Below are 19615 nucleotides of genomic sequence, written 5' to 3' on the forward strand. Positions count from 1 at the left end.
TAAACCTAAGAACAAGCCTTTTACATCTCGGCTTATTTTAAATAAACTGCAATTCTTTATTTTTGACTCTTGAAGATTAGGCGGACACCCTCCTTTGTGCTGGACCTGCACGTAAGTAGCCGCCTGGATCCCATGGAGACCATCGGAACGAGAGGGGAGGACAGGTATCGCCACTGGAAATTAGTCGCAACAGCGACCAGCGGAGACGTCCTCGTGGCGGCCGGTGACGGAACGTGATGGCGCTAGCCGATGTGCCTCCACCGATGACGAGGAGGAAAGCGCCTCCCCTATCGCTGCTGTAGAATTGGAGTTCGCTACCCAGCGCTCTTGAAGACAGCAGCTAGTTGGCGCGAGCGCTGGTGGCCTTACGACGGGACAAGGTCGCGCCCCCAATTGCCGAGGTCGATCGCTGTCAAAGCCGCCTCTTGCATCTCCAAGCGCATCTTCTGCAGCCGTCTCCGCGCCAGGAGACGGCGTGCTGCAGCCTGCAGCCGCACTGCCGCCTTGATGAATGAAGCCGCTTGGTCCTGTTGCTCCTTGCGCATCACACGGACGAGCCGTCGCGCCAAGAACTTGCGCGTTGCCGCTTGTAAGTGCACGACCGCCTCTCTCTTTCGCTCAAGTTGTATCATCTCCTGGAGAGGAGTTTGTATCTGGACTATTGTAACCCTTATGTCGGCGCACAGATCCTTGGTGAATGATGGAACAATCGCTGCAGGAGACGCTCTTGTCTTTGGGAGTCGCACATCTGCAGCGGAACCTGGCACGGGGCTGGGGGCGGTGAACGACGGGAAGGCGGCCGTGGCCATGGTGGCGGCGGCCGTGAAGGAAGGGCTCCCCAGCGAAGTAGATCCATACCCCGGCATCCCGTAGGAGAAGGGCGCGCTGGATGTCGGCGAAGATGTTGGGGGTGCCGTGGACAGCGTGGCGGCGGCCGTCGATGAAGAACTCGCCAGGGTTGTAGATCCGTACCCTGGCATCCTATAGGGCATGGACGCCGCAGGGGTCGACGTCAGCGGCGGTTGAAGGTGCGACTCCATAGAGGTGATGCGCGTCTCCATGCGCATCTCCATGTCGGCCATGCTGCTCAGCAGCTTGGTCATCAGGGCGGCCAGACCCTCCATGGTTGGCGGCGGCGGTGGTGGCTCAGACTTGTCGTCGCCTGGCATAGCTGCTACCAGATTGTTATGGCTGTTGTTGGGATTGAGATCGTGAGGGAGGGAGAGGGGGCGATTGCTGTCGCGCTACAGTACCCGTGGGTACTGTTCACGGGAGGAGGCGGCTGCGAGGGCAAGAGAGCGGCGGCTAGGGTTGGGGGCGCTGGGAACGCCAGCCGCGGGGCTTCGCCCACGGCCGGCAAGAGAGAAGGGATTTCCTTCTAATCTCTTACTTGATTAGATTGATACATCTCCTCTCCTTATATAGAGAGGTTTACTTGACCCCTAATCAAGCAACTAATTAACCCTAATGGGCTAAGGCCCAATATGCCCTTGACTCCTCTAACAACAAGGTAGAGGTAGAAGTGTGAGTCAATTTCTTCTATGCCTTTAGGAAATATAGCTCATTTCTTATGTGCCATTAGAAATTAACATATTTTTTCTATGCTATTATTTATAATTTCTCATTCCCTACATGCCATTACCGTTAAATTCTACTAACTGAGCTGTTAAAGAGTAGACTAAAAAGACAATAATACCCTTAGCTGGGACAAGGCATATATGTGGTCTCCATCCCTTTCCCTTGGCGACTGGGCCCTAGGGCGCGCGGCTCGCTCCCTCCGCGGCCCTCGCGCCTGTTGCCGCGACCGTCGTCGCCTTTGCCCCAGCCCTCGCTCCTCCCCGGCCATACTCTTACTGTTATACGCCATGGAAAAAGAGGGCTGGGAGCGCTCGGACGTTATAGACGTGACATATGTCCTAGAGAAAGGAAAGTCCGATGCGGGGTATGAATTCGGCTCATACACAACAATCAATCCATTTGTGTCCTGAAGAGAGAAAGCTCAATACGGGATATGGATTCGGCCCATACACAACAATCAGTCTATTCACACACCCTCCAGCATACTTCTCTTCCTACTTTATACGCATACGTAACTAACAACGCATCAACTATTTTGCTCTATATTTTCAAATAGGCGCGGCGTAGCGTGTAATTTATCTAGTAGTATCTACGCGCTGTTGGGGATGTGCTGTTGAGGATGTAGCATGGCGAGCCCGCCGTTGCCCCAATCCGAGCTTTGCTCCCGGGAGTTGCTCACGCTAGGGCCCTCAGCAAGCTGCGGCGAATGGCCACGCTCTCGGCGCGCAGAGCCGCAGCGCGGCGCGCGCTGGGCAGGGCGCGACTGCCGCGGGCCGCAACGGCGTGAGCCGGCGCCGCAACATGCCGGTGGGGGGGGGGGGGGGGGGGGGCGCGGGGCGCGGGGCGCGGGGCGCGGTGTCCGCAGCAGCAGGCCGGCGCGAGGTGGGGCGCGAGAGGCGCAGCAGGCCGGCAGCGTGGGGGGTGGGGGGCAGAGCAGGGCGCAGCCCGAGCTGGGATTGGACGTGGCGGAAGGGATGGGTCAATGGGGGGCCGGGTGAAATTTCTTTTAATCGATCTGGTGCCCAAGGGTAAAAACGTCCCGGCACAAATTTTTTTTTGACGCTGTTAACTTTAGATTTTAACGGTAATGGCGTATTGGGGATGAAAATTTATAAAGAATGACATAGAAGAGATGTACTGATTTTTAATTGTATATAAAGGATGAGCTATATTTTCCAATAACATGGAGGAAATTGACTAAAGTGTGAGTCCGGTGGGCGTGCCAAGCTTCGGATCGGGCCTGGCTCGTGGAAGCGCACGCCCCGCGTGCCTCGTGCGGTGCCTGTCGTCACCACGCGTTCAGCGTTCTGCTTTGCCTGTTCGGTTGGTTGCACATGTAGCACGACAGCACAACTTGAGTTGTTTGGTTTCAACTTTCAGGATTAAATTTTAGTCTATATCACATCAAATAAAAATTTAGTATTTAAAATTATTAAATAAATAGTCATTATAAAAATAACTATAGAACTCTAGAGCTAAACTATGAGATGAATCTAATGAGGTATATTAATTTATAATTAGCAGATGGTAGCATCACTGTACCAAATTATGGATTAATTAGGCTTATTAGATTCGTCTCGCGAATTATCACTCAGCTGTCAAAAAAAATTTATAAACAAATTTTATTTGAAACTCCAAAATAGTAAAATTTGTTTTATGTGATAGAGATTATTATTTTTAAAACAAATAAAGTCTTAGTTGTCCATGACGCCACTCTGCCACTCCCCCTCCCCTCAGCTCCCACGGTAGCGGCCCCTACTAAACTCTGGCTCTCAAGTGTCCACCCCCGGGCTCGCAGCAGTGGCGGAGGCTGGAATCACCGACAGAGGGCTGCTTCCTCTTTTTCTTCCTCCCCCCACTTTTTTCTTCTTCTCTCCCTTCTTTCCTCTTCTTTTCCCTCCTCCCCTCCTCTAATTTCCATGGAGTTCGTGGGGGTAGGGGGGCTTGAGCCCCCCTTGCCCCCACACTGGATCCGCCCCTGGCTTGCAGTGCTGGCTGGAATGCAGAGGTCGAATTCGACTACAACGGACGAGAACCTTTTCTTTCGCCGCGGCGGGTATGGCCGTATGGGCGTGCATGCTCCCAGCCTTTCTCATGTGGTTCGTCCGCCTCGCTTGTGATTCAACAATCTGTCGAACGTGCACGCGGGATGTGACAAGAAACGTCAAAGTTAACGTACCCGGGGATAAAAAAAAAGTTAACGTACCCGGATGCCTGATGTACTCCCCAAGGGACAGCTACAAGGCCACAGCTCCGCGAGTTTTGATTTCACGTAATGTGAAGAATTACCCGTTGGTGAGAACATACAGACAGTAAACTGCCCGTGCTCTTTTTTTTTCCCCCGAAAGGAAGGATGGTATTAAGGTCTCGTTTGATTTTTTTAGTAGCTGTCACATTGAATATTCGGATGTCAATTCGAATGTTCGACTGCCAATTTAATATAAAACTAATTGCATAAGTTATAATTAGGGATCTAGATGAATCTATTAAATATAATTAATATACAATTAGTGGATAAAATTATGGACTAATTAGATTTAATGAATTCGTCTCGTGATTAAATCACGATTTATGAAATTAATTTTATAATAAATCTATATTTAGTACATCTAATTGGTGTTTAAACATGCGATGTGACAGACCTTGTGACTTAAAAAATCAAACGAGACCTAAAGCTTCAGCCCATTACATTCTCAAGTTACAAAGGAGACCTTGAGAAAAGACAAAATTTGTTTTCTTCAAAAAAAAGAGAAGATTTACTGCCGGTGCTCTGGTTCTCCATATCACATGTTGCGGGTTACCTCATCACGATTCTCGTCCGTAGTGAGTGTTCTTTTTTCTTTCATCCGTAGTGAGTGTTCGTTCTTTTTTCCTTTCGCGATTCTCATCCACAGATCCACTCACCCTCTTCCTTCCCTCCGCAAACAATATCCTCTTCACTTCTAGGCTCTAGCAGCAGGCAGCATCACAGTCGCGCCGAGTCCAATATCTCCTAGCGAGGCAAGTGAAGCAGAAAGATTAGGGGGGTAAATCTAAATCAAATGAATTTGCAGCCTACCACATTTAGAATAGTATCAGTGTCCGAATGATATATTTAAATTGTTGAACTAGGTCACCTAAAATGCTGACATTTAAAAAGCAAAATTAAATAATCATATTGGAGCTTATTTTGTTAAAATAATTATTCCACGTAATACTATGGTTTAAATGGAACTAAAATTGGACGGACCATTAAAAAGAAAACTGAGTATGTCGGGTTTACTGAATTAATTGTGCATGTTAAATTGGATCTTATATTGCACAATTAATTAGTAACAGTCCGTTGCTGTCTAGTTACAACGGCCATCTCCTCCATACGCTCCTATCTTTTTTTTTAATTTGAGAACGCTCCTATCTTTTTTTTTAATTTGAGAATCCCATACGCTCCTATCTGATCCCTTACGGGCCTGTTTGATAGGGCTCCGGCTCCTCCAAAAACAGCTCCTGCTCTGGTTCCTCTAGTGGAGCAGCTTCTTTGGTGGAGCTGAAGCCGTTTTGAAAAATATTTGGCAAAACAGTTTCACCTGTTGAATTAAGGTTGTAAAATATCTAAAATGCCCTTTTTATTTTTTTTTCTTCTTTTTTCCTTTTCTTCCCATTTCTTTTTTTTTTCTCCTCCTCTTTTCTTTTTCTTTCCCTTTTCTTTTTTTCCTCTCCTCTTATCCATTCACCCCCATCTCCTTCCTTGCAACTCCTCCCGTCGCCCAGCACCACCACCACCACCACCTCCTCCTCCACCCATCGGCGGTGGCCCGCACCTCCTCCTAGCGCGGCGGTCCGCGCCTCCTCCTTCCAGCGCGGCGAGTCGCGCCTCCGCCTCCAGTGGCCGCCGCCAGCCACCTCCTCCCCGGCAGGCCCTGCAGGCCGCGCCCGGTGCCGCCGCGGCCCCCTTCGGCCCTGCGGGCTGCGCCCCGACGAGCCCCACCCGAGGGCAAGGCTGGCAAGAGGAGACTGGAGCCGTGTAGAGCCACAAATTCCTGGCTCCTCCTCGCGTGTGGAAGCTGCAAGGGGCTCCAGCGGGGGCTACAGACCTGGAGCTGGTGCCAAAACCACCGTTTGGTAGGGCTCCGCCTGGAGCCGCTCTTGGAGCCCTGCCAAACAGGGCCTACATTTACGGCACGCACGTATCCTCGAGGGTGTTGCCCGGGGCCTGGCCCGGTGCAGAATATAAAATGGAGGCCTCCATTCACTATAAAAAGACAAGACACTCCATCCATTCAATTATGCTAGCTATATTTTTAAATTAAATAATTTAAAATTGATCGCTATATTATGCATTTGCCTTGAGAGTCCGCAAGTAGCTCGTTTAGTATCCCCACAGTAACTCTGGCGCCAGCATGCATGCTTCGAGAAGGAGAAAAACTAGATCTGTTGGTTTTCGACATGAATCCCAATAGTTAATAATCATAGGAAATGAGAGTCAAACCGAGAAGAAATTGCAGAAACAGAACAGGATGTTAACTGCGAGGCATCCTGTGAGAGGTCCGGATCCGGTGTTTTCAACTTCGTCAGGGGGAGTGTCATGTTGCAGCAGCATCACGGCAAAAGGTTCATGCATGGTGATGGCCTTCTTGGTGCAGTGGTGTCTGCCTCGATGACGTATGATCATGTTTGAGGTTTTCAGTGACTACAAGAGCGTGGACTGTGAGTGGGTGCTCCGACAATGCTTTGGCTTTGCTACCATCATTGAGTGGAGTGGTGCGTCCGCATTGATATCCCAATCCAACTAATTGCTTGTTGAGTAGAGTTCAAATGGAGTTGCGTGGCCGTGTTAATATTCTAATCCAACCAGCCAGTGTCATGTCTTGTCATTGCCGCTATTGTTGTGCCCAAACTTGTTCATTCTTTTTAATATAATCAGTAGCTCTTCTGATTCTTTTGAAAAAAATTCTGATGTGGGAGATTCCTAAGCAACTTTATTTTGAAGCTGTGTAGAAATTCTGGGAAGAAGGGAGGACGAAGAAACAACACATGCTAAATGAAAATCCGGCCACAAAGCAAAATAAAAAGCCTATCGTCCGCGGCCACGTTAGATTTTGGTAGCCCATTAAGCCCATCCATGTCAATCAACACACTTTTGCAATCTTTGGAGCCGCCCATTGGAGGTCTATCTGCGAGCCTAGACAACAATTCGGCCCATCTAACTCACCTCCTAAAAACACAGAGATGATTTACGAAGTTTAAGTCATTTCGAAAGCTGACTTTTCCTACTCTGTTTTGCTGGCGGCAGCTGGTGGCTGACTCTGGTTTGTTGTGAGAGAAAATTACTGCTGTCTGGTGACTGGTGCTGATTTGGTGTGAGAGAAAAATACTATTGGTTGGCTGAAGAAGCAGCCAACAGAATCTAGCACCAGCAACAATACTAGCACAACCATAAGCACAACCATACCCCCACAAATAATTTTTTGAAGTTAATAACAAGACCTCACTTTCAGGTGAGCTCAACAGAATCTGGCACCAGCAGCAATACTGATTATAATCCCTATGCTGGGTCTTACTTTAAAATTGCACTTCACCTGCATGTCACCTGTAGCTCTGTTGTGAAATATAACAAAATAATAAAAAAATGAATTCGTGGCATTACAATGTAAAAATATGTCGGATTTACTGAATTAATTGTGCATGTTAAATTATTACACAACAATATAACTATTTCTGCACATGATTTTTTATCATTGTAATTATTAATATGGTAGTACTGTTACTAACTTGTTTGGAATAAACTAGAAATGAAAAGGTTCATTTTACTATCTCAAACTAATAACTTTCATTTCATTTTTAACTTTCAAATTTTGAGGCCGGTGTGTATGGGTGTGGGTGTTGGTTGCGTGTGTGTGATTTGGTTTGGGGTGGGGTGGGGTGGGGTGGGGGGTTAATCTAGTTAGAAATGGTATCAATCTATGTATGGAAACAATCACACGAGCTTCAATGGATTCGAGTAACATTGGGTTCATGGCAGGTATCTAAGGATGTAAGCGGATACCTAATGATATTTTTTGGGTTAGCTAATTAATTAATTACGATGTCATGCTACTCTAGTTCATTTTTCCTTCCAAATTATTTACGCAGAATGTTATTCTAGTTTATTTTATCAATTCTTTAGATCAACTCAATGCCCCAAAATATATGTAACTGGCATCCCTAGAGCTATCAGCTATCACACCCTAAGTTTGAATATAAAGAGATCATGAAAAAAAAAAGGAATCATCGAGTCGAGTACATTTGACCAATTTAAGTTATCGAGTCGAAATTATGTTGGGGGGATTAGGGAGACAACAAAATGAATTCGTTGCCTACTTGAACAGATTTCCACTTAGAAAAAAGTAATAGTAGTTGTACTTCATCGCCATCTACTAAAACCCTTTGATGGCTTTAAGAAGTGCAGAGCAAGCAACTGCAACTGCAACTTCATACTTAAAATATATCAAGAGTAAATAAGGAAATTTAGACTGTGCTATCTCGTTCCATTGTAAGCAAGACTGGTGTACATTAAAACTAAGGGCTCGTTTGGTTTTTTCAATTTAAGTCATAAGTCCCGACACATTGCATATTTATATTAAGTTGCTGAGTAACCATTCACTAATCGTACATTAATTATATTTAATAGATTCGTCTAGAGCCTAATTACGACTTGTACAATTAGTTTTATATTAAATTGACATCTAAACATTCGAATTGACATCCGAATATTCGATATGATAGCAACTTAAAAAAACTAAACGAGGCCTAAGGTACCACCATCGTCAAGTCAGCATCACCAAGGCTCCTGCCGAACACTACTTGTTTTGGAGCAACTCCAGTAGGGAGAGCAAATGGACTGTCATATAAAAATTTAGTCGGTGGACATCAAAAATCAATCTCCAGCACGGGGAGCAAATGAGCTGCCATTTTAGTAGGCCTTTCAAATTTCTCCCCCCACCCCCCAATTTGGTGGCCCTCTATTTGGGCTGCCAACTGTGGGCCTTCCAAATTTCTCCCCCCACCCCCCAAATGACAGGTCGGGCCCAATTGTCAGTTGAAAAAATAGAAGCTCAGTTCACTCAGCCTGTTGGAGTGGAGACCCATATTTGGGTGAATAAAATTTAGAAGTGGGCTTCTAAATGGGTATTTGCTCACCCAAATTTACTAGCTTTACTGGAGTTGCTCTTAGATACTACTCTCTCCGTTTTAAAATGTAGGTCGTTTTAGTTTTTTTTAAATTCATAATATTTGCTATACATCTAGATATAATATATATTTAGATACATAGCAAAATATATGAATCTAGAAAAGTCAAAACGATCAATATTTTGAAACGGAGGGAGTAGTAATGTTCCGCCAAATACTTGGTAAAAGTGACATTTGAGTTGTCAGATTCATTGCGTTTATTTCTCTCGTGCATCATTTGAGTTTGCTTCAATGAAACTCTTTCAGCGAATCGTACGGATCTTAAAACAAAACCTGTACATGCAAGTCTGCAACGACCTAAAAGAATGGATCAATGCAAATCGATTCTACATGTAGGTATATATTCAAACATTATATGGAGGCTGTGCATCATCCTTAATATGAACTAAAACATCATCTGCTCTCTGGTTTCGTTTTTCCAAACAGATGGAGGGGCCGGCAGCCGTGCATCAGCGTTGTGCTGCTGGACGCTGCTGATGCGCGTGGCATGGGCTTGGGGCAGCCTCTGCTCTGCTCCGTGCTGGTGCTGCAGCTCAAGGCCTGCCGCGTCCGTGTCCATCCTTGGTTTCGGGATCGTTTTGTCACGGCAGAGATGGAGATGACGGGGGCGCTGCTGCTAGCTACAGGGCCTCGGGCCGCACAGCCCCCCGGGGCAGACAGCAAGAGGACAAGCAAGCTCGAGCCCTCTCACCCGGCGGGCACCCACCGACCGGGCACGCACGCATGGGCACGGCCCCGGCCCCCGGTTGCCGCTGCCTCGCCTGCCTGCTCTGCCGCACACACGACAGCGGCAGAAGCAGCAAACAACACGGCACGCCACCGCATGGGCGAGGACGACGCTTTCACAGTATCAGCGGCAGCACCACCGCGTCGGCGTCCGCCTCACGCCCGCCTCGCCGACGACGCGCTCGGTCTGCCTGCCTACCTGCGCTGCGCTGCCATGGGTTCCTTCTCTTTCCAAGTTTCACTGGCGATGGGCCGGGACAGTGGATACCCATCCTCACACACAAGTGGAGGATCCTGTAGACTGAAGCGTTGAGCCCGGTGCAGCTAAAAATTCTGATCAATTCAGTGACCAGTTGATCCAAAACGAACCGCATTTTCTTTTCTTCATGCAGCAGCAGCATGCTTGCTTGACTTGCAATTGCAACCTGTGTCCTGTAAAGAAGCAATGAAAAGGAGCAATTATGGGTTCTTGAAATCTCTCTCCCTCTTTCTCAGCTCTGATACTGGGCAGAAACAGCAGCAGCAGCAGTTGCCATCGGAGCGTGTCGTCCCTTCTTTCCATGCGCAGGTGTGTTCGTTGGCTATTTCCAGCCTTTTTCAGTGACCTCTTGGGAGCGTTGCGATCTTCGCCGACTTCACAATGGGCTTTCTGAACTTATCTGTATTTAGCATGCTTATCTAACGCAAAAAACATTTTTTTTATAGGAATCTCTGTACTTGACATGATTATGTGAGGATACAGTTTATGTACCTTAAACAAAATTAGAAGACAAATGCAGAGCATGCTTACCTATATGATTTTTAGTCAGAGGGACTGATCCCTACGTCAATACAGTGCACAAGGATGTCAAGCAACTGGAGATTGTGCTTAACAACATTGTAGTGCGTCAGACACAGTCCAGTGAGGGCAAGATATCAAACACCATTTCAAGGTGACAAGGTACAACACAACAACCGTATGTGAGACCGTAGGCGTAGTTGGAAAACAGCAAAATGCTTTCGTCGCAATTTCTAATTATCTATGACTTTGTGTACACCTTTGAATATGTTAGCATGAACAAAAGTACTGCCCACGATCATTAAACTTGAGAAAATGGAACTAAAGTATGATCTGCTAGGTCGCCTATTGTTTAGGAAGGAAAAGGATAAAAAAGAAGGTGTCCTGCTCAGGAGGAGCTACATAGTGGGGGCAAAGCAAGGGTTTCTTTTACATTTAGTAGTACTAGTTTATAACAAACAAAGCAAGCATTGTAGCACCCATCAAAAAGCAAGTGAAGACAGAAAGGAACGCACCATTGCACCAACAACGGTGAAATGAGAAAAGGACAAAGTTTCACGATATAAGAAAGGACATGGTTTGTAGATGACAAGGGAAAGTATGTGCACTGGGAAACAATTATATTTTTTTCCATTAGCATATCTTCATTCCTGAATCCAATCAACCAATGATCCAAAACATCACAATAAAAAATAGCCCCATAGTTTGATTAGAAGATATAGAGCACCAGAAGGGGATCTGTGCAAAAGTAGGACATTTTCTGTGTTCAGTGCGCCCCCATTGGCAACAATTCACCTTAGTTTCTGGAATAGATTGGAAGTTCTAATAATTTCATTTTTGGTGGGACCAATGTAAGTTAGGAAGTAATATCCAGCCTTGGCACAAAAGAGAAACCTGTGAACAGCTGCAACGGAAATCTCTTCATCATGGGGCTTTTCACTGACCACTTCCATAGCTTCTGGCTCATGTCAAATGTGAGTAGAGCTGGTGATCCGTAGCTCTGGATGTAGATCAGATCATCTGCCCCGCTGCTAGCAAAGACATCATCAAACTCTCCGAATCCCTGGAAGAATTTGTGAGGCATTCGAGAAACCTCATGCCACTCCTTATTACATAGCTGCCAGATACCAATGCCTTTAATGATACCAGCTCTATCTTGCTTTCCAATTCCACCAACCATAATAAGCTTTTCTCTCAGATTCATCAACCTCACACATGTAAGGGAGCATGGCACTGGTATAGCCATGCTCATCAGAGAAGTAGGATAATGTCTAGAAGTAAGGTCATATATGAGGACACGGTGCCGATGCTCCTCATTCACCAAAATTCCAGTGCTATACACCAGATAGTAGAGGACTCCCTCACAGATGATGCACTCCTCACCTCCTCTCCATCTATGCAGTGTTAGACTTCTAGGATCACTAGCCTAAGAGAGAACCACAAACAGGGCTCGAATTAGGATCTCATACCATCGATCTTGAGCTCCCATCGCCTCTTATTCCTCTGTTCTTCTTCTCTTCCTTCTTCTAGCCACCTTAGGGCACGGGAGAGCCCTTCCCAGTGCTTGTAGTGCTCAGTGGATTGGGTTTTTAGGGGCAGAGGCTTAGGGCAGTCTATGTGTCGTGTCTCTGCCCTGGGGTTTCATCCCCTTATATATTTGAGCACCATACACTGGGGGGACACCCCTGGAGAATTCTGGGGGGCTCCAATCAAGCCCCTATTAATTGTTGGTCAAAAATGACGGCTCACCAGTTTAGACTGGTGATCACCGTTCACACCAACATTCTCCCCCTTGATCATCAGGCTAAACTTATAAGTTCACTTTTCAATGAAATGACGTACCAAGACAAAAGGATTACAATGGTGAATTATACATATCATTGAACCCAGTTGCTATAGTACGACATCTTATATCAAATGAACTTCTTTAACTTAGGAGCTCCAAAACTTATTCCTTATGCTTATGTAAAACTTACGGACTCACTTCTCAAAAGATGGTACACCAGATCAATCAATCACTGCAGTCAATTAAGTACCACAGGACTAAGTGATCATGGTTCCCATTCAAAATCAAAGTGATTCCACTTAGGATTATGGGGAGATGGAGTTATTATAGTCTCTGAGTGCAGTTGGTTTTCCTTTATATACATTAAACATATATTTTGTCCTCACACATTTATTCTTATGTGCATGCACCTTTTAAAGGAGGAAGAAAAACAACGTATTTCCAGAATCATATCTTGTCCCTTAATTAATAGGCTGCCTTTTATTTCTTATGCCGGCAATTTATTAGGCAAGCCTCTAAACATGATGCTCAATCTTTAAAAACTTATGTCACATCACTTAATGCTTACATATTGAGCACCAAAATCTTAGAACTTATTTGATGCTCAACACTTATGACATACTTAATTTGTCAAGCACCACTTAGTCTTAAACAGAGTTTACGTAGGCCTTGAATATTCATATTTGATTCTGGATTCAATCTTTCACAATGTCTTAGGTCTGGGAATACCTCTCGACATGTTACTCGATCCAAAATTGCACTCTTTCATTTAATAAATTCCGGGATAAATTGCTTAAAGCAATTACTTATCTTTTAAAATGATATGGATCAGGGACACAAATCCATATTTGACGGTGTTTAATTCAAAACATGCCACAATTTAACTTGCATCTTTAATGACGCCTTTATGAAAAGTATTGGTTGAAGCCTTCCACATATGACTTCTCCCCCAAGAGTGTTGATAATACTTTATGTGGAATTTCTCAGTATCAACACTTCTTGTAACATAATTGTCCAAAATATTGGACTCCTTATTTGTGGGCATGTAACATAACACCTTTTACACTTATGCCAATAAGGCGAAGTGTTCTAAATTGATTTTTCCAGGGGTCCAGACCTGGACTTATTTCCCAGATATCCCGGTTCTTTAAGGATATTTAGGGCAATCTTATAACTTAATTAAATACATAATGCTTACGTCTGTCATAACATAAGCAAATTTATTGCCCTTAATGGGAAGCAACCCATTTCCTGGACCTTTATCTTGGTGAACATTATTGTTCAAAACTTAAGAAATATCACCAAGACAATCTTAGTATCCAGATAAAAGAAAGTCTGGATTTTATGTACACAATATCCCTATTGTTTAAAACTTAATTAAATAACTTATTTCTCATTGTACTTATGTATCACTTATGGACTTCAATAGTTTTTCAAATGATGAGCAACACATATCATTAATTCTTTATATCTTATATAACATAATCAATCCCTTTTCCTTATATATATTCCTTTTCACTTTAAGTGGGATTGATCAAAGATCTTCATGTGGGCACAAAAGCACCACAAGGAGCTAAAGCAAGTATTCATAAATGAGCTTAGCTTATTTTTTTAACATTATTTTTCCTTGCTTTAAAGCTCCCATCTAATTCTCAACTTAGCCACATTAGTGGTGAGATATGATACTGAAATAATATTTAGTTCTAAGGCTAGCATATAGCTCATAATAAGAATAACGTCAATTAAATGACACATAAGAAAATAACACATGATAACCTTATCTTTATATTTTTCTCAATATTTAATTCTTTACCTGACATAAAGAGGTGGAAAAAAATTTCTTAGTGAAGGTTCCACTCTCCCCCTCGAAATGTGGTCTATGCAATAGTACCATATTTCGAAGAACCTTTATTTATTTGTTTGTTTATCCTTGTTACAACATATAAAAGTAACATGAATGTATACATTAGAAATAAACATAATTTTATACTAATAGAATCTAATGACACTATCCTCCTTTTCATAAATACAATTCTTTAAAACTTTATTACTTAGAGACTCATCTTATTACCTTAGCTTAGTCTTATTTCCTTTGAGCTTAATCATGACTTGATGCACATCATATTATCTTACCTTCATTGAAATGAAGGAAACAACTCACCACTAATATCAAATGTGCTTTAATAAATACTTATCTTGGGGATTACTCCCCCTGATTCTTACATTTATCTAGAATTGAGGGATTGCTTCCCTTTATTCTGATATTTGTCCATAAGTGACTTATCTTAATATTTTCCCATTAGGTATTGATGATCAATAAAATCATTAATTTCTCATTAATATCCTTAATATTGAACTTTTCTAATGGGAACTGCACCTCTTATGACACTTGTATGTGCCGTCTTAGTTATGATCTTAAGAACTAATGAGGTGCAGATAAAACCACTTCACATTTGATAGTGATATCTTAAATAATCTTAGGAACTTATGACTTAATTAATACTTATCTTCAATAGGGATAATTCATAAGTTTGATTTTACATTCATAAATGGATGTTCTTTCCATGAGGTATAGATACTTTCATGTAATTGCTTAGTGCCACTCATTAGTTTTGATCTTTAGAGGCATGTGATGCTTTATATAATATTTTAGCAAGCATCAGCACAAACTTCTTCTATTGAACCAGTCCAAATCAGCTTTGGCCAGGAATGGAAAAGAACAATAGAATTTTATGAACTAGTACTTATTCATCAGCTTTGGCCAGAAGAATAGGTACAAGCCACACTTAATATCATGTGCAAAAAACTTCTTTTGTTGAATCATAACCCAAATCAGCTTTGGCCAGAAGTGGATTAAGACCAACAAAAATATTGTGGACATGTATTTATCAATCAGCTTTGGCCAGAATGATAATCACAAGCCACACTTAGTTTTAGATATGAACTCTTTTCATTATTCCGATTCAAAATCAGCTTTGGCCAGAAGATGAACCGGAATAACAAAATTTTGTAGTCACACACTCATCAATTAGCTTTGGCCAGAATGATGAATGTATGCTACACTTAATCAGAGTGTTATTCCTTTTGCAGCGGAAATTTTATTGAAAATAACCCATATGTATTGACATAATTTCTCATTATTCATATCATTCAGCATTAGCTTAATCTGATAAAACTTACTTTATAATTATGCCCAATATTGCTCAAGAGCTGACAACTTAGTTACTCAACCAACCTTAGCGACACATGACCATAAACAACTTTGGTCAGAATATAGTCATGAGTCACAAAATTAATCATAATCTTCAGGATAAGAATGACATGTATAGTCACAAGTCATATAATCGGTTACGTTATGCCAAAACTCTTTTGAGCAAATTCCCACTTATCAGAGAAAACTTAGTATTTCCCTGACATTCTTATCAACGTTATTTGTGGCTCAACTAAGAAAATATTCAAAAAAAAACCAGCTATTAAGATTTATGTCCAAAATTGGACTCATTAAGTATGTCTGGCTTAAGAATAATATACTTTATTAATGAATTAAATCATGATAATCCATGATTGTAAACAACTTTGGTTATAATATAACCACGAATCACCATTAAAATTTTGATCTCGAATCAAAATATCCCGTTGGATTGATTCCAATCTGAGACAATTATAAGTTAAAGCCACTTAATTATTGGAATTTGTGCATTCCAATCATTATAATAGATAATTCCTTAGTGGTGTTATTAATGGAATGCACATTTTCCAAACGTAAACAAAAGTGTTAATGACATCAAACAAATACGGCCCATTATTTAATTTCTTAGAAAATTGGCCATTGAAAGATGTCATTATCTGAGTTTTTCCCAAAATGGGTCAACTTTATGATTCACTTATGGGCATATCAATTTTGTGAGTATAATATGCTCACATAATTGATAATATTTATGGGTCATACGATGCTTCATAATTAAGCCTCAATTCAAGTGGCACATAAGTATGTGGCAGATAACTTAATTTCATAATGAAAATAATTCATCATCATAATTGGATCATAAATATTTCAAATAATACTTCAAATAGACTTAAAACTAAATCTAAAATTTCACAAAAATAATCCCAATTTAATTGGAGAGTATTTCATAATTTTTAGTGATAACATAAATTGTAGTAAGGCAAAACAAATATATATATATATATATATATATATATATATATATATATATATATATATATATATATATATAATGCCTTAGAAATAAAGTGAAGCATTAAAATATAATGATAATACTTAATCATAAACATAAGGAAAAATACTTAATCATTAATGGAGAAAATTTCCATAAGGTTTGGCCCAAAACAATATTATTTAGGCAAAACTTAATTATTCATAATTACATAAATTTACCATAATTTTACTTAATTTTGGCCTTATTATATAAAAATATCACTTATAACAATAACTTCAAGTAATAGTCATAATGTAAATGTCAATAAACATGAGAAAATTTCATTACTTAACAATTCTAATCATAATTCTTGTTATTGTTTGCCAAAAGATATATCTTTAAACTTTAAAAATAAAACAATATTTATAACCTAAACCAACATTATTTCAGCCCATAAGTATTTTAGGCCCGACACTATGCAGCCCAATATCTATATCTTAATTTTTCAGAAAAATAACAAATAAATTTGGCCCATTATTCTTTTTTTTTCCTTTTTTTTTGGCCCATCATCTTTCGGCCCGGCCCATTTAGCCGAACCGCCTCTTCTCCCGGGCTCCAGGCCCAAAAACCTGGGCCTGGGCCGGTAAAGTGGCCTCCCCCGCCGGCCTGTTACGGCCCGGGCGGCGGTCGACGCGCGCGCGCCGTCGGATACGCATCCGACGGCCGTCATCGCGCGCGTCGCGATCAAAACCGCGGCCGGCCGCGTCCCCCGCGAACCCTAACCCTCATTTCTCTCCTCCCTCTCTCTCTCCTCACCCGATAGCGCGGCGGCAGCGAGCGAGACGGCGACGGCGGCGCGGAGCGCTCGCCGGCGCGGAGCGCTCGCCGGCGCGGAGCGCTCGCCGGCGCGGAGAGAGGCAGCGGCGCCGCCGAGCTTTGCTCGCCGGAGGTGCGCGCGGCCGTGGCCGGCGCGCAGCTCCGTCGAGCATGGCTCGCGGTGCCCTAAGGCCCCGCCTCCCGCGTGCGCAAGATCCCCGGATCCGCGGCGGTGACGGCGAGCAGCGGCACGGCGGCGTCAGATCCGGTTGGCGGCCGGCCACCGCGGCCTCGTGGCACGCGCGTGGGGTCGGCGCCGGCCGGTTCGGGGCCTGCGAGGCCGCTCGGGACGAACTCCCGAGCGCTCCCTCGCCTTTACCGACGGCCATGGTGGCGGCCATGACAGCCCTTTAGGTAAGTCCCCGCCATTCACTTTACATCTTACTTTACATCTTAGGGTTAGAGTTCCTTAGGATTTGGGGATTTTCTTTAGGGTTAGGGTTTGTGCAGTCGGGATTTGAGGATTTCACTGTAGCTAGGGTTCCCGATTTTGGGGATTTGGGGAATTTCTTAGGATTAGTGCTTAATTGATTCAATTCCCCTCCTCCTTCATGCTTTAATTCAGAAACCCTAGCTCTTTTCTTATGCTTACGGCCGGACAGTATGATTTGGGCTTGTTCTTGGGGCAAGAACATGAACAGAAAAGTGAAATTGAAACTTAGAGGGTTCAATCTTAGGTCTAGATGGCTCTGGTACCATTGTTAGACTTCTAGGATCACTAGCCTAAGAGAGAACCACAAACAGGGCTCGAATTAGGATCTCATACCATCGATCTTGAGCTCCCATCGCCTCTTATTCCTCTGTTCTTCTTCTCTTCCTTCTTCTAGCCACCTTAGGGCACGGGAGAGCCCTTCCCATTGCTTGTAGTGCTCAGTGGATTGGGTTTTTAGGGGCAGAGGCTTAGGGCAGTCTATGTGTCGTGTCTCTGCCCTGGGGTTTCATCCCCTTATATATTTGAGCACCATACACTGGGGGGACACCCCTGGAGAATTCTGGGGGGCTCCAATCAAGCCCCTATTAATTGTTGGTCAAAAATGACGGCTCACCAGTTTAGACTGGTGATCACCGTTCACACCAACATGCAGTACTTCCTTGAAGGGCGTTATCCATTCACTGGTCTCTGAATCATACAAAATGATAGACAACTCCCAAAGATAATACTCCCCTGGCACCTGATTGCACCTTGCAACAACCACAGTATAACCATGTGACTTCCTGCTCGCAGAAATGGCGAGGGCGCTGTAATCTGCGGACCTTCCACCAGGAGCATCAGCAAGCCTCTTCCAATCCTTGGTGATTGGGTTGCACACAAAGACCCGGTTTGTGTTATCACCGTCCATCAAGCACACCAGCCCAGCCGATGAAGAAGTGGACCAGTTGCTCTTCTCAATGCAAGGGAAGTCGAAGTTGTACCACTTGAGCAGGCTCGGGTCATAAGCAAAGCCAGAGACAACCTCGTCGCTGCAGGTGAACATGAAGTACCATGGTTTCTGTGGCACCATTCTGTTAAGTGTACACCTCAGGACATGCACAACGTCATGCCATCTCTTGCAGACTGATTCAGATCTTATGACACTCACAACGGGTAACATGGAGAGAACTTTCTCCAAGAGATCATCAGGGAGAATGGCATCCAGGGAGACTGCCAAGTCTCTCTCTTGATCATCTCCGTCTTCGGAAATTGATGTGTATTCAATGATCTCAGCACCAAAGCAAGGTGATGGATACATCTCCCACTCCTCCGTGTCCATTGATGGCATAAGATAAACCATGCTGGGATGAATAGAGGTGCCTGGACATGACGGCCAAAGAATAACTTAGGCAGCATCATACTGAACATAATAACATTAATCTACATTTGGAAAGAAAAATATATTTGTTTACATCAACTCATATGTTTGTCAAAATTGAAACAAAAAGATTTGATCAGAGAAGGGGTTCCAGACAAAACAGAGAAACGAAGCACATGAAAAATTACCAGAAATTTGGAAAATAAAGGGGGAAAAGAACAAAAGCACCAATGCGCAGGGTTACACGGCAAATTCCTCCAGAAAATCCAACACAAATAACATGAAGATTTGTACGCTGTACTGCTAATAACCTCAAGAATCCCCAGGCAATCTTGTCCACCTGATTCCGCCAAGAAACCACAAGATTTCGCCCCCAAAGAAACCATAGATTTTTCTCACTTTCTCACTAATCAAGAATGGAGAAGGTACCTGCGATTCCGGCCGTTCCCAGGCGCCGCCAATTCCCCAAATCTGCAGGGATCAAACAGATCAGATGAACGCGAGATTTGAAGGCCTGAGGGCAGGGGAAGAAGCACGGGAAGGAGGTTGGTTTGGTCACCCGCTTTTGCCCGAACAGATGAAACAGTGGGCTCGCGTTAGGACCCAAAGCAAGCAATGCAGCTTGACGGAGGTGAGAGAAATGTGAGGGAGGAGCGCCAGTGTGGGAAAAATGCTAGTGCTGGCCGCGGTTTTATAGCCCTCTGGATTTGAGATG

At 43.6% G+C, this 19615-nt stretch overlaps 2 protein-coding genes across 3 annotated transcripts; both read right to left on the reverse strand.

The window, feature by feature from the left end:
• Nucleotides 1–365: 365 nt before the first annotated feature.
• Nucleotides 366–1169, reverse strand: LOC120702092. Its single transcript, XM_039985861.1, has one exon. The coding sequence runs from the start codon at nt 1167–1169 to the stop codon at nt 366–368; it is 804 nt and encodes a 267-aa protein (XP_039841795.1).
• Nucleotides 1170–10889: 9720 nt separating this feature from the next.
• Nucleotides 10890–19548, reverse strand: LOC120704714 (F-box/kelch-repeat protein At3g61590-like). 2 transcript variants are annotated; one of them, XM_039989196.1, is made up of 4 exons: nt 19460–19548; nt 19330–19371; nt 18190–18902; nt 10890–11684 (listed from the first exon to the last, which is right to left on the reverse strand). In XM_039989196.1, the coding sequence occupies exons 3-4, from the start codon at nt 18880–18882 to the stop codon at nt 11145–11147; spliced, it is 1233 nt and encodes a 410-aa protein (XP_039845130.1). In that variant the 5' UTR covers nt 18883–18902; nt 19330–19371; nt 19460–19548; the 3' UTR covers nt 10890–11144. The 2 variants fall into 2 exon arrangements, with proteins under 2 accessions (XP_039845130.1, XP_039845129.1); XM_039989195.1 differs by having other exon boundaries at nt 19330–19548.
• Nucleotides 19549–19615: the final 67 nt, after the last annotated feature.

The sequence above is a fragment of the Panicum virgatum genome, chromosome 4K, assembly GCF_016808335.1.
Source record: "Panicum virgatum strain AP13 chromosome 4K, P.virgatum_v5, whole genome shotgun sequence".
Taxonomy (NCBI): domain Eukaryota; kingdom Viridiplantae; phylum Streptophyta; class Magnoliopsida; order Poales; family Poaceae; genus Panicum; species Panicum virgatum.

Excerpts from the sequence above, each read along its gene's own strand:
- LOC120702092 (XM_039985861.1), bottom strand. The coding sequence starts at position 1,169 with ATGCCAGGCGACGACAAGTCTGAGCCACCACCGCCGCCGCCAACCATG.
- LOC120704714 (XM_039989196.1), bottom strand. The coding sequence starts at position 18,882 with ATGGTTTATCTTATGCCATCAATGGACACGGAGGAGTGGGAGATGTAT. Across the intron at positions 11,685-18,189 it reads CCTTCAAGGAAGTACTGCAT|AGATGGAGAGGAGGTGAGGA; the intron begins GTTGGTGTGAAC and ends CTAACACTGCAT.